The sequence below is a fragment of the Rhinatrema bivittatum genome, chromosome 4 (genome assembly GCF_901001135.1).
Source record: "Rhinatrema bivittatum chromosome 4, aRhiBiv1.1, whole genome shotgun sequence".
Taxonomy (NCBI): Eukaryota; Metazoa; Chordata; class Amphibia; order Gymnophiona; family Rhinatrematidae; genus Rhinatrema; species Rhinatrema bivittatum.
In genome coordinates, this window is record NC_042618.1 from 485,513,501 (window position 1) to 485,527,916 (window position 14,416).

At 45.4% G+C, this 14,416-nt stretch overlaps 1 protein-coding gene across 4 annotated transcripts in view; it reads right to left on the bottom strand.

Annotated features, from left to right (window-relative positions):
- Positions 1–14,007, bottom strand: part of LOC115089258 (synembryn-B-like) — a 234,028-nt gene extending 220,021 nt beyond the window's left edge. For all 4 annotated transcript variants that reach the window (XM_029597384.1, XM_029597383.1, XM_029597386.1 and 1 more), the window contains exon 1: positions 13,894–14,007. In XM_029597384.1, coding sequence (XP_029453244.1) covers positions 13,894–13,992 — 99 coding nt within the window. In that variant the 5' untranslated portion in view covers positions 13,993–14,007. The remainder of the gene's footprint in view (positions 1–13,893) is intronic.
- Positions 14,008–14,416: the final 409 nt, after the last annotated feature.

A 14,416-nucleotide genomic window follows, 5' to 3' on the forward strand; every position in this document is an offset into this window, starting at 1 on the left:
TGCAAAAGAAGCATAAATTCTGAAGAAAAACGGGCCCTAGCCTTGCCAAGGGGGGGGGGGGGAGGGGACCTCATCCCTAGGAGCCTCGGGGCTTAAATCGAGGGAAAACTCTTCCAAAATCGCATCCCCAGCCCCTGGCAGCTCCAAATCGGGAGCTGCCGAAATTCCCAAAATGGCCACCGTTCCCACGGTTTGCCGATCCGGGAACGGCCTGGCCATGTGGGGGGAGCGCGTCCCCGGGCTAAATTTGTCAGCGCTGCCGAGGAGGGACCCTCCTCACCCGGCAGCCATGCGGAGCAAAGCACCTCGCACAATAAGCACGCCGAGGGCTCCCCACATGCAAGATAGGCACTTGGCTGCAGCATCCCCAGTGCAGAGGAGCCGCGAACTGCACAGAAGAAAGAAAAAAAACAGCTGAGAGGAAGTCTTTAAAGTGCCGGTAAGGAGCGGAGGCAGGAGAGTGAACCCTGCAAGCTCTACCGGCCTGCTTGAGAATTAAAATTACATCCCCCTTCCTGCAAGCCTGTGTTATAATAAAATTAATTATCCTTTTATCCAATTTTTTTTTTTTTTTTAACTAAGGGGGAGAAAAGGGAGAGCCCGGAGCCCTCAATGCAGCCAGCGAGGGGAGGGGGGGTGAGTGACTGGACCACCAATATCGCCCCCCCCCCCCCCCCCCCCACCGAGGAAGCAGTCACGGACCTAGGCTATGCCCTGCACAAGGGGCCAAGCCCCCCTAGGTCCGGAAAGAGCCAGGAGACGGAAGCGTCTCCTGAAAAGAGACAGAGTCCAATACCTGACAAATTACCAAAATGTATAATTATTATTATTATTTTTTTTTTTAAGATTAAAGAAATGGGAAAACTTGATCCTATAAGGAAAGAAAACAAGGGCTGGACAGCCCAGATCAGGAGACCGCAGGGTGAACTGATCCATCTGCTGGAGACAGATAAATACTGAAGGGCTGCAGGGTAGGCTCTGTCCTGATATAGGATACTCTTTCAGTTTTAGTCTGTCTCCATCTGCTGGACAGGAGGCTCAACCCACTGTCTGGACTGATTCGGGTACGATAAAGCAACAAGGAAGGCTGTCTAACAAAGCCGTGGAGGCAACAAGATGAGAATTAGAAGCCAAAATGTCCAAATTTTGGATTCTTTATTGTGGAAATAAATATCTTTAAAAGCCCGAATCAGGCCGAGTTTCGCCCTCTCAGATTGGGGCTGCGTCAGAGGCTCTACTTCATATAATAAGAGCTTGAGCAGTTTGCGGAAAAATACGTCCTGAGATGCACCGAAAGATACAATGTGCTGTTTGAATTGACTATTAATGTCTGGTAATTAATTACAACAATATTTATTACATCACCACACTGACTGGCGCCATTATCCAGAGACCATGTGATACTTCTTTATACACTCTATGAAATTAATCAAGAATTCTTATTATATGAAGTACAGCCCCTGACGCAGCCCCAATCTGAGAGGGCGAAACTCGGCCTGAGTCGGGCTTTTTAAAGATATTTATTTCCACAATAAAGAATCCAAAATTTGGACATTTTGGCTTCTAATTCTCACCTTGTTGCCTGATCCGGGTAAGTACAGGGAATGGCATATATTCCTTCTTGTGCATTGTGTTCTGCGAACTATAAGTTACTTAACTTGCCATTGTCCAAAGACACTTGTCTTCAAGTCACTCACCAACATGTGGTTTCAATGGCCAATACCATATTGTAGAATGATCTGCTTGTGGCACTTCATAACATCAGTGACTATAAGATTTTTCACAAAGTGATAAAGGCACATTTGTTTCATCAAGCATTTTCTTGAACACCTTTTTAATGTACATCTACTGTAATTTTTGCTTTCTATACTGTATTTATTTTTTATTTACATTTTAAATCTGTTTTGTTTATATAGTATGGATATTGTGTTTGTTACTTTGAATTTTGTTTGTAATATTGTTTTATTGGTCTTCTTTTGAAATGCATTTATTTGTATCGCAATTGTTTGTATGTATGCACCTTCCTAAAATAGATGCTTTAGTATAGGTGGAATATAAATAAGTTTTAATAAATACTAGGAGGTCCATATTCAAAAGCCATTTAGACGGATAACGTAAAAATGATCTATCTAAATGACTTACCCGGCTATATTCTAGCCGGCTAATAAGTTAGGAGGCTAGAAGTTAGGCGGATAATTTAGGGGCGGTCCAGGGGCATAACTGGAATTGAGTTAGCCAGCTAAGTTAACCGGCTAACTCCAATATTAAAAGTTAGCCAGATGACTTAATGTGGCTACACTGCTGAATCTGCCTTCAAGGTTAGCCGAATAAATTTATCTGGCTAACTTTGCTATGCGGACTGTGTCTGAAAATAGACCTCCAGATTATTGTAATGCTCTGTATGATGCTCTCCCTGCATCCTCTCTGAAAACTTTGCTGCAAAATGCCACCACGAGAGTGATTACAGACCTCTCAATGCAGGAGCACATTTCCTTGATACTCAAAGAGCTCCATTAGTTGCTAGTTTGTTCACATATTTTGAACAAAGTGTCGCTGATGGTTCACAATCTACTGTCCTTGGATTCCTTCCCATGGGTGTATGCTCTGCTGCGTATTTATAACCCATGTCGGGCCTTATGTTGTATGGAGAGAGACTTGTTAGATGTACCATCTGTTCAGCGAGCCAGACTATCAAAGACAAGAGAGCATTATTTCTCAATTGCCACCCCTGATTTCTGAAACTCCCTTCTTGTAACATTGTGTCTTTAAAATTGTATAAAGACTTTTAAGGGAATGCTGAAGCCTTATCTATTCAAACCTGCTTTTATCTGATCTCGTGGTTATGTCTTTTACATTGTATATAGGCTTTTTAAGTGAATGGTAAAGATTGATTTATTTGAATGTGATTGAAACCAATCTACTGGTTACAAGTTTTAATGCAATAAGTTTACATCTTATTTTATTGTTTGAAGTTTTTATATGAAGTGTTACTTGTTGTTTTGTTTTTACCTTGTGTATTATGTTTTACTGTGTTTGCTTTTGTGAATCGCCTTGGGCCCTGGCAGTTGGCGGTATATAAGCCTTAAATCAAGATAAAGATAATAAATGTATTCCGTACCTTCAAATGTATCATTTTAGCAGCATATGTACCAACTGTCTTGTTAATAAGGTTTCCTGAATCTGAAATTGAAGAAGACTGAAAGGAAGGAGTCTCAGTTACTTGAAAGGGAGAGCTGTGGAGACTCTCATCCCTCCCAGGACAGACCGCAATTTGCAACTTCTCTTAGTATCACGGCTTTAAGAAGCCCTTGTTACTGAGAGACAAATAGTGAGAAGGTAAGCTACGTATTCAGATCCCAAGGGTTAGGTCCCGCGAGCAATTTGCAGCAAACCTTGTTATGTACAAGTAAGGATTCAGAGATTAAGATGACTCAATAACTATCCGTTCATTGCTCAGATTTATTGTTCTCTAATGCAGCTACATCCTTTCATCTCATGCTACGGGTACTGTGCATACTCTGTACCAGGGATTCCCAAAATACTTTGATACCATGGACACCTTTTCAACTTCTAAATCTTTTTTGGACTCCCCACATGCTCTCTTTAATTTTTTTCCAATCAATCTGCTATAAATGGAAAACATATTAATGCAATAACAAAGATTTAATGTTGTATAAACCAGAATAATTCCTAACATATAAAACTTAATATTAAGTAATGATCAATGAAATAAACTGCTGAGGATGGACAGGTGGGGGAAGGGAGAGAGGGAACAAGGAGTGAACTGCAGGGGAGAAAGAGAGACGTGAGGATGGACTGAAGGGGAGAAAAAGAGAGGTGGGGATGGACAGGGGGAAGAGAAAAAGGGAGAAGTGGGGTACACTGAGGTGGAAAAAGAGAGACTGGTGGGATGGACTGATGGGAAGGACTGAGAAGGAAGCGAGGGGGATGGACTGAGGGGAGAGAGTGATGGGGAGGGACCGAGGGGGAGAGACTGAAGGGATGGACTGATGGGGAAAAGAGGGAAAGACTGAGGGGAAGAGATTGATGGGGTTGGACTGAGGGGAAGAGAGGGAGAGAGAGAGAGAGACTGAGGGGGAGAGAGGGAGAGAGAGACTCTGATGGGGGGGGAGAGAGAAACTGATGAGAGAGGGAGGGAGAGACTCTGATGGGGGAGAGAGAGAAACTGACGAGAGAGGGAGATAGACTGAGGGGAGAGACAGATGGAGAGAGATTCTGAGGGAACAGACTGATCGAGGGAGAGACTAATGGAGAAAGAGAGAAGACTGAGGGGAGAGACAGAGAGAGAGACTCTGAGGTGAGAGAGAGAGATTGAAGGTAGACAGAGAGAGACTGAGGGAAGAGAGAGAGAGAGAGAGACTCTGAGGGGGGAGAGAGAGATTGAAGGTAGACAGAAAGAGAGAGACTGAGGGAAGACAGAGAGAGACTCTGAGGGGGGAGAGAGATTGAAGGGAGACAGAAAGAGAGACTGAGGGGAGAGACAGAGAGAGAGACTCTGAGGGGAGAGACAGAGAGAGACTCTGAGGGGGAGACTCTGAGGGGGAGAGACAGAGAGAGAGAGAGACTCTGAGGGGGAGAGACAGAGAGAGAGACTCTGAGGGGGAGAGAGATTGAAGGGAGACAGAAAGAGAGAGACTGAGGGGAGAGACAGAGAGAGAGACTCTGAGGGGGAGAGAGAGAGATTGAAGGTAGACAGAAAGAGAGAGACTGAGGGAAGACAGAGAGAGACTCTGACGGGAGGAGAGAGATTGAAGGGAGACAGAAAGAGAGACTTTGAGGGGAGAGACTGATAGAAAGAGAGAGCGAGAGAGAGACTCTGAGGGGGGAGAGAGATTGAAGGGAGACAGAAAGAGAGACTGAGGGGAGAGACAGAGAGAGAGACTCTGAGGGGAGAGACAGAGAGAGACTCTGAGGGGGAGACTCTGAGGGGGAGAGACAGAGAGAGAGAGAGACTCTGAGGGGGAGAGAGAGAGAGACTCTGAGGGGAGAGACAGAGAGAGAGACTCTGAGGGGGAGAGAGATTGAAGGGAGACAGAAAGAGAGAGACTGAGGGGAGAGACAGAGAGAGAGACTCTGAGGGGAGAGACAGAGAGAGAGAGAGACTCTGAGGGGGAGAGACAGAGAGAGAGACTCTGAGGGGAGAGACAGAGAGAGAGACTCTGAGGGGAGAGACAGAGAGACTCTGAGGGGGAGAGAGATTGAAGGGAGACAGAAAGAGAGAGACTCTGAGGGGAGAGACAGAGAGAGAGACACTGAGGGGGAGAGACAGAGAGAGAGAGAGACTCAGAGGGGGAGAGAGATTGAAGGGAGACAGAAAGAGAGAGACGGAGGGGAGAGACAGATAGAGAGACTCTAAGGGGAAGAGACAGAGAGAGAGAGAGAGAGACTCTGAGGGGAGAGACAGAGAGAGAGACTCTGAGGGGGAGAGACAGACAGAGAGAGAGACTCTGAGGGGAGAGACAGAGAGAGAGAGAGACTTTGAGGGGGAGAGAGATTGAAGGGAGACAGAAAGAGAGAGACTGAGGGGAGAGACAGACAGAAAGAGAGATTCTGAGGGGAGAGAGAGATTGAAGGGAGACAGAATGAGAGACTCTGAGGGGAGAGACAGAGAGAGAGACTCCGAGGGGGAGAGAGATTGAAGGGAGACAGAAAGAGAGAGACTGAGGGGAGAGACAGAGAGAGAGACTCTGAGGGGAGAGAGAGATTGAAGGGAGACAGAAAGAGAGAGACTGAGGGGAGAGACTGATAGAAAGAGAGAGAGAGAGAGAGAAAGCATCTGAGGGGGGAGGGAGATTGAAGGGAGACAGAGAGAGAGAGACTGAGGGGAGAGACAGAGAGAGAGACTCTGAGGGGAGAGACAGATTGAAGGGAGACAGAAAGAGAGAGACTGAGGGCGAGACAGAGAGAGAGACTCTGAGGGGAGGAGAGAGATTGAAGGGAGCCAGAAAGAGAGACTTTGAGGGGAGAGACTGATAGAAAGAGAGAGCGAGAGAGAGAATCTGAGGGGGGAGAGAGATTGAAGGGAGACAGAAAGAGAGACTCTGAGGGGAGAGACAGAGAGAGAGAGACTCTGAGGGGAGAGACAGAGAGAGAGAGACTCTGAGGGGGAGAGAGATTGAAGGGAGACAGAAAGAGAGAGACTGAGGGGAGAGACAGAGAGAGAGACTCTGAGGGGAGAGACAGAGAGAGAGACTCTGAGGGGGAGAGAGATTGAAGGGAGACAGAAAGAGAGAGACTGAGGGGAGAGACAGAGAGAGAGACTCTGAGGGGAGAGACAGAGAGAGAGACTCTGAGGGGAGAGACAGAGAGACTCTGAGGGGGAGAGAGATTGAAGGGAGACAGAAAGAGAGAGACTGAGGGGAGAGACAGAGAGAGACTGAGGGGAGAGAGGGAGACAGAGAAGGGAGACAGAGAGAGAGACTCTGAGGGGAGAGACAGAGAGAGAGAGAGACTCTGAGGGGGAGAGAGATTGAAGGGAGACAGAAAGAGAGAGACTGAGGGGAGAGACAGTTAGAGAGACTCTGAGGGGAAGAGAGAGAGAGAGAGAGACTCTGAGGGGAGAGACAGAGAGAGAGACTCTGAGGGGGAGAGACAGACATAGAGAGAGACTCTGAGGGGGAGAGAGATTGAAAGGAGACAGAAAGAGAGAGACTGAGGGGAGAGACAGACAGAAAGAGAGATTCTGAGGGGAGAGAGAGATTGAAGGGAGACAGAATGAGAGACTCTGAGGGGAGAGACAGAGAGAGACTCCGAGGGGGAGAGAGATTGAAGGGAGACAGAAAGAGAGACTGAGGGGAGAGACAGAGAGAGAGACTCTGAGGGGAGAGACAGATTGAAGGGAGACAGAAAGAGAGAGACTGAGGGGCGAGACAGAGAGAGAGACTCTGAGGGGGGGAGAGAGATTGAAGGGAGACAGAAAGAGAGACTCTGAGGGGAGAGACAGAGAGAGAGACTCTGAGGGGGGAGAGAGATTGAAGGGAGACAGAAAGAGAGAGACTGAGGGAAGACAGAGAGAGACTCTGAGGGGAGGAGAGAGATTGAAGGGAGACAGAAAGAGAGACTTTGAGGGGAGAGACTGATAGAAAGAGAGAGCGAGAGAGAGAATCTGAGGGGAGAGAGAGATTGAAGGGAGACAGAAAGAGAGACTCTTAGGGGAGAGACAGAGAGAGAGACTCTGAGGGGAGAGACAGAGAGAGAGACTCTGAGGGGGAGACTCTGAGGGGGAGAGACAGAGAGAGAGAGAGTCTCTGAGGGGGAGAGACAGAGAGAGAGAGAGACTCTGAGGGGAGAGACAGAGAGAGAGACTCTGAGGGGGAGAGAGACTGAAGGGAGACAGAAAGAGAGAGACTGAGGGGAGAGACAGAGAGAGAGACTCTGAGGGGAGAGACAGAGAGAGAGACTCTGAGGGGGAGGGACAGAGAGAGACTCTGAGGGGGAGGGACAGAGAGAGAGAGAGACTCTGAGGGGGAGAGAGATTGAAGGGAGACAGAAAGAGAGAGACTGAGGGGAGAGACAGATAGAGAGACTCTGAGCGGGAGAGACACAGAGAGAGAGAGAGACTCTGAGAGGAGAGACAGAGAGAGAGACTCTGAGGGGGAGAGAGATTGAAGGGAGACAGAAAGAGAGAGACTGAGGGGAGAGACAGACAGAGAGAGAGATTCTGAGGGGAGAGAGAGATTGAAGGGAGACAGAATGAGAGACTCTGAGGGGAGAGACAGAGAGAGAGACTCCGAGGGGGAGAGAGATTGAAGGGAGACAGAAAGAGAGAGACTGAGGGGAGAGACAGACAGAGAGAGAGACTCTGAGGGGGGGAGAGAGATTGACGGGAGACAGAGAGAGAGAGACTGAGGGGAGAGACAGAGAGAGAGACTCTGAGGGGAGAGACAGAAAGAGAGACTCTGAGGGGGGAGAGAGATTGAAGGGAGACAGAAAGAGAGAGACTGAGGGGCGAGACAGAGAGAGAGACTCTGAGGGGGAGAGAGATTGAAGGGAGACAGAAAGAGAGACTCTGAGGGGAGAGACAGAGAGAGAGACTCTGAGGGGGGAGAGAGATTGAAGGGAGACAGAAAGAGAGAGACTGAGGGGAGAGACAGAGAGAGAGACTCTGAGGGGGGAGAGAGATTGAAGGGAGACAGAAAGAGAGACTCTGAGGGGAGGAGAGACTGATAGAAAGAGCGTGAGAGAGACTCTGAGGGGGGAGCGAGAGAGAGTAATTTATTTATTCTATTTTATTTATTTAAGTGTTTTTATATACCGGGATACGTTGGGATCATCATGTCGGTTCACAGAAAACTAAAACTGCAACAGGCTTTACAGAGAACAAATAACAAAGTGAAAGTAAATAAAGTAAACCGTGATAAGTTTGAACAAATAACACAACATGCTATATAGCTGACTGGTTATACAGAGAACGATAATTCAAAATAAGCATGAATATTTGGAAAAGATGGCAGGGAGAGCTTTTACAGGGATTATGTTAGGTCGGTTAAGTTAGATGAGGGTAGTAAGGCATAATAGTAACATATGTAATAGGAAATCAGACTTAAGCCAGGGGAGGGGAAGTTATCTGAGGTGGGAAGAACCTGGATGAGATAATGGAAGAAGTGAGGGGAGGGTGGCAGGTGATATGGACAGGGTCAGATGTAATAGGAGAGTGGACAGGGTGAAGGGGGAACAAGCTGGATCATACTGGGTAGAGTGATAGTAAATTCAAGGAGAGAGAGGGTGGAATAGGGGGATTGCGAGAAGGGATTAGGTGAAAGCCTGTTTAAAGAGCCAGGTCTTGAGGTTCTGTTTGAATCTTTTTTGACAAGATTCTAAGCGCAGGTTTGGGGGCAATTCCGGGTCAGAATGAAGCTCCATGAAGCCCATGTACCCAGCTTACAAAAGATTACAAAGATTTCCGATCAGACCACGTGGGACCCGAAGCCGGCCACCCACCCACCCAATCAGAAGCCAGACGTCTGAAGCCACGCTGAAAAAGGAAGTAAAAAAAGAGAAAAAAAAGCAGGAACGGAAGCCAGGTAAGAGCCCTTTAAATCCCGGGCTCTCCCTCCCGGCGTCGCATGACAAATGGGCCTGCCCCTTTGTGCGCCCCTTAGTGCAGCCCCGTAGGACAGCCCGTGAAATCTGATAGAATCTTTTTTCCTTCCCAGAGCGTCTTCTCCTCTCGTCTCCTTACAGACACAGCAGCTCTCACCCCACAGCGTCATCCGGCTCACCCGGCACTGCTCATCCTCCCCACCCTAACCTAAGACAGCCCCCACAGGAATCTGGCATGAACACCTCAGCCATCCCTATTATTCACAATATCAGGAGAAACCCAGCAAAAAAACAAGCTATACCCCCCCATACAACAAAAAAGATTCATCCCAATCATGATCTCGCCTCTGAACCAACTGCTGGGCCTTACCCTATTCACCTTAACTCTGCTGAATGCACAATCCCTATCGAAAAAGACTCACCTCCTATACGACTATCTTATGGAAGTTCATCCTGACCTTTGTGCCATCACCGAAACTTGGCTAAAGCCCGAAGATATTGCTATAATCAACCAACTTCCTCTTCAATCTTACGACATATTCTCCATCCCCAGACTGAAAAAAAGAGGAGGCGGTCTGCTTTTTGCAGCTAACAAAAAACTAGGATTGTCGCTTCAGGTCACAAACGCATCACATTCTCTTGAATTTGCAGTCATAATCCTCCCACCTGCAAATAGGACTCACCTATGCCCCACCAGGATGCCTCGAAGCAGACCCATCTCCTCTGATTGAATGCATAGCTAAACACATCAATACTGACACGCCGGCCATACTCCTGGGAGATTTCAATCTCCATGTGGATGCAACCCCACACTCTTCCAGCTGCGACACATTCCTCAACACTCTGCAGACTCTGCTTGCCAGCAAGTTTTGCTGATAGCAAAATACCAGAAAATACCGGAGACCGTGAATGCCAGGCTCTGGAGAAAAAGTTATAAACCATTCTTGCAGGACTTCATAGATAACAGCAGAATCAACAAAGTGAGACACAGGATGAAGCAGGAGACAGCGCTGGGGGTACGAAGCAGATAATCTGTGGGAAGGAATGCGAAGGGAGAGATAAGGGGGAGACAAAGCAAACAAAGCAATAAAGTTTGTGGTGTGAAACATACAAGCAGAAACCAGATGGCTTGCTGACTTTGCTGTTTTAACCTATATAAGTAGAGCTGGGATGTAGCAGTTTGCTAAGCAAAAAACAAATCTGTTCCAGAGCCAGCGCTGTGCTACGTATATTATGTAAGTATACTTTTGCTTCCTGTGTATCCATTTTTGCTTATACGCAGTATATGATTTATAATAAAGAATAATAATGTAAAATAAAATCAAAGTTGTTCTTTTAAACATATTTTGATTTGGTTGCTCTTTTTTTTAACAATTCTTAACTTCATGGGCTTCAAACAAATCATTAATAAACCTACCCATAAAGCAGGACACACGTTGGACCTTATCTTCATAAACCAGGGCCTCACCCTATCTTCTCACACAGTCTGCCTGCCAGTCCCATGGTCGGACCATATGCTAATCACCACCTCCTTGAAGACCCACCAACCTACCCCCGTGTCAACACAGAAAACCACGGTCCAGTTCAGGAAGCTATGTAACCAGGAAACCCTCAGCTCTCACTTATCTGCAGAACTAATCCATCTTGACCTCTCGGACGCTGACTCAGCTGCAGCCTCCTGGTCTAAAATCACTAAAAAAGTGGCAGAACTTACCTGCCCGTTAACCACCAAAGTCATTCAATCAAACAAAGACAACAAAAAACCGTGGCATACACCAGAGCTAAAAACCATAAAGCGTGAACTCAGAAATAGAGAACAGTTATGGCGCAAAAACCCGTCTACTGCAAACCTGTCGGCTTTCAAATCCCTTATGCACCAATACAGGATCTCCATCCTTCGCATAAAAAGAGACTTCTATTCACAGAAAATCCACCACTTCATCTTTGACCCAAAAGCCCTCTTTTCCATGGTGTCATCCCTCACCAAACCACCCGCTACGTCCATTCCGGATGATAAAGCCGCAAGCAAAGCCGCTGAACTAGCCACCTATTTCAAGAACAAGATCTCTAACCTCCTGGCCCCGCTTAAGGAAAATAAAGAACTTATTCCTCCACTTCCCTTCTCTACTCCTCTACAACAAACCACAAGCCTGGAGTTCTTTGAGCCTACCTCCTCTTTAGAGATTGAAAATGTGCTAAAGAAACTTAAACCAGCTTCTCATCCTCTCAATGCGATCCCAGCCAACCTTCTCATCACCAGCTCTCAAGCCATCACCAAGCCCATTGCCCAAATCATCAATTGCTCCCTAGCTCAGGGCCTAGTCCCTGACCCCCTCAAACTTGCCATCCTGAAACCTCTTCTGAAAAAAACAAATCTTTCTCCAGACAACCCGGCCAACTTTCGCCATATAGCATAACTTATGCGGCTAACTCTGGGTTGCCCCAAAATGCTTCCTTCCCCCCCAGAAATTGTCCCTTCTTATTCAGCTAAATTCTAGCCAGGTAGAATTAGTTACCCGCCTAGAATTTAACTGGACAAGGGCTAAATATAGCCAGGTAATCCATTTAGATAGATAACTATTACATTAACCATCTAAATGTCTTTTGAATATTGACCTTAACGTTTCCCTATCAAGATAATGCTCATTGATAACAGAAATCCCCTGGTCAGACCACTCTCTAATACAGTCCACCCTGACATACAACTCGAAACTAACAATGGAACAAAACAGCCTAATGACAATCACATACCATCCTCCTTTTGATATTGAACACGTCAACAAAAACTTCAACCAGAACTCACAAACATAGACTTATCAAACACTGAAAAGGCCACAACTTCATGGCTCAATATTACCAAATCTATTGCAGACAACATAAACCCAATCATCAAAAAAACATTAAAAAATCCAAAACATCAAAACCAATGGTACAACGACAACATAAGAGCAGCCAAATGAGAACTTAGAAAAAAAGAGAAAACCTGGCGTAGGAACAAAACAACCCAACTTCTCAACACCTATCGAACCCACCTAGCCTACTATAAAAAACGTATCCACAATGCCAAGAAAGAATTCTTCTCGAGCAAAATAAATAAATACCAACATAACCCCAGAATGCTATTCTCCATTGTGCAGAACCTTATCAAAGCATCAATTGAGCTGGGAATACCACCTGACATAAATAAATGCAACAAATTTGCAGACTTCTTTAACGAGAAAATCAAGAATCTAATAAATAACAATCTCAACACAAACACCCAAAACGTAAAAGTGACACATAAAACAACAACAAACTGGTCGAACTTCGACCCGGCCTCCTCACTGGAAATCCAAACAATCATCAAAAAAATGAATCCAGCAAATCACCCCATCGACAGCATCCCCATACCAACAATCAAATTGATCGAGACCTCAATAACCAAAACGATAACTGACATAGTTAACCTATCCCTCACTGAAGGAAATTACCTGGAATGTCTAAAGTCAGCAATAATCAAACCCTTAATAAAAAAGACAACCTAGACCCTGAAAACCTACTAAACTACCAACCCATATCCAACCTACCTTTCATTGCCAAGATCATAGAAAAAATAGTCCACTCCCAGCTCACCTAGAAATGAACAACATACTACACCCCTCACAATTTGGCTTCAGGAAAAACCTAAGCACAGAAACACTACTCCTCTCATTAAACAACACCATACTCAGAGGATTTGACAGCGGCCAAAGCTACTTGCTGATTCTCCTGGATTTATCAGCTGCATTCGATACAGTAAACCACACAATCCTTCTCCAAAGACTGTCTGAATTAGGAGCATCTGGCAAAACTGTACAATGGTTTTCATCCTACTTATCACACAGAAGCTTCCAAGTAATATTCAACAATACCCTCTCAAAGAAAATAAACCTCAACACAGGAGTTCCCCAAGGATCAGCACTATCCGCAACACTCTTCAACATCTATCTTCTTCCAATATGTCACCTGCTAGATCACCTTGGTCTGACCCACTTCCTATATGCAGATGATATACAAATACTTATCCCAATAAATAACACCTTGGAAGAAACTTACAAAAAATAGCTATGTACCTCACAGAAATTAAACAGCTATTAACTGATTTAAAACTCATAATAAACATAGAGAAAACAGAAATACTCATCCTTGACAGAAATAACAACAAATCACCCACACCACCACTTAAAACTGAGAACCAAAAAACATCCATCTCACCAGTCACGCATGCTCGAAACCCAGGATTCATCGACAGCGAGCTATCTTTCAGGATCCACATAACTAACAAAATCAAGGAAGGATACCACAAGTTACTAACCCTTATTTTTATTGGAGTGGTTTACAGGCCTCCAAATCAAAAGGAAGAGCTTGACAGAGATCTGGTTGAAGTCATCCAAAAGATGGGAAAGAATGGAGAAGTGGTGATTGTTGGAGACTTTAATCTGCCGGATGTAGACTGGAGAGAATCCCTTCTGCAGAATCTAACAATAGTAGAGAGATAGTGGATGCCCTGCAAGGGGCTCTGTTCAAACAAATGGTAATGGAACCCACGAGGGCGGGAGCTATACTCGATTTAGTACTCACTAATGGAGATAATGTCTCTAATGACCAGGTGGGTGCCCACCTCAGCACCAGTGATCATCAAACGGTATGGTTTCATATAAAAAATAGGATACGGAGAAGAAGCACGAAGTCACGAGTTCCTGGGTGAGGCAATGAATGACCTACCTTGACTACTACCGGTAGTTACAAATAATTACTGTATGACACTGATTATTAATATTAATATTATCTGCCATAATTATTCATTTTTACCTGTTTGTAGTAGGCTGCCAGGGAAGTCTCTATGTCCTCTTCAGAAGCTCCTGACAGAAGCACGGCTAAGACCAAGTCCAGCTCTAGTTTCTCTTCCATGTATGCTAAAATAGCAGAAGAAGAAGAAGAAAGTGAACAAGCAGGAACTGAGAGACACCAAAAGAGCAAAGTGGAAGGAGCAGCAGGGAGAGGCTCCCACAACTCCTCAGAGACAAATGATATTCTAAGAGAATCAGAGACAACCAGTGATACTCACAGATGTCAAAGATCTACTGTTTAGATACCAACATCAAATTTGTAAATTGTCCAGCGATCAACAACTTGTTTATATTGAAAAAATACGTTGCAAAATTTAATTTTCAATGCAACGTGTTTTTTCAATATCAACAAAGATCTACAGTACCCATCAACAATATATAAGATCAAATAAGGATATGTCCATACCTAGGAGCAAAAGAAAGGGAGGTGGACTACTATTCCTAGCCCACAAAAAACTTAAATTCTCCTCTTTCCCCCTAAACCT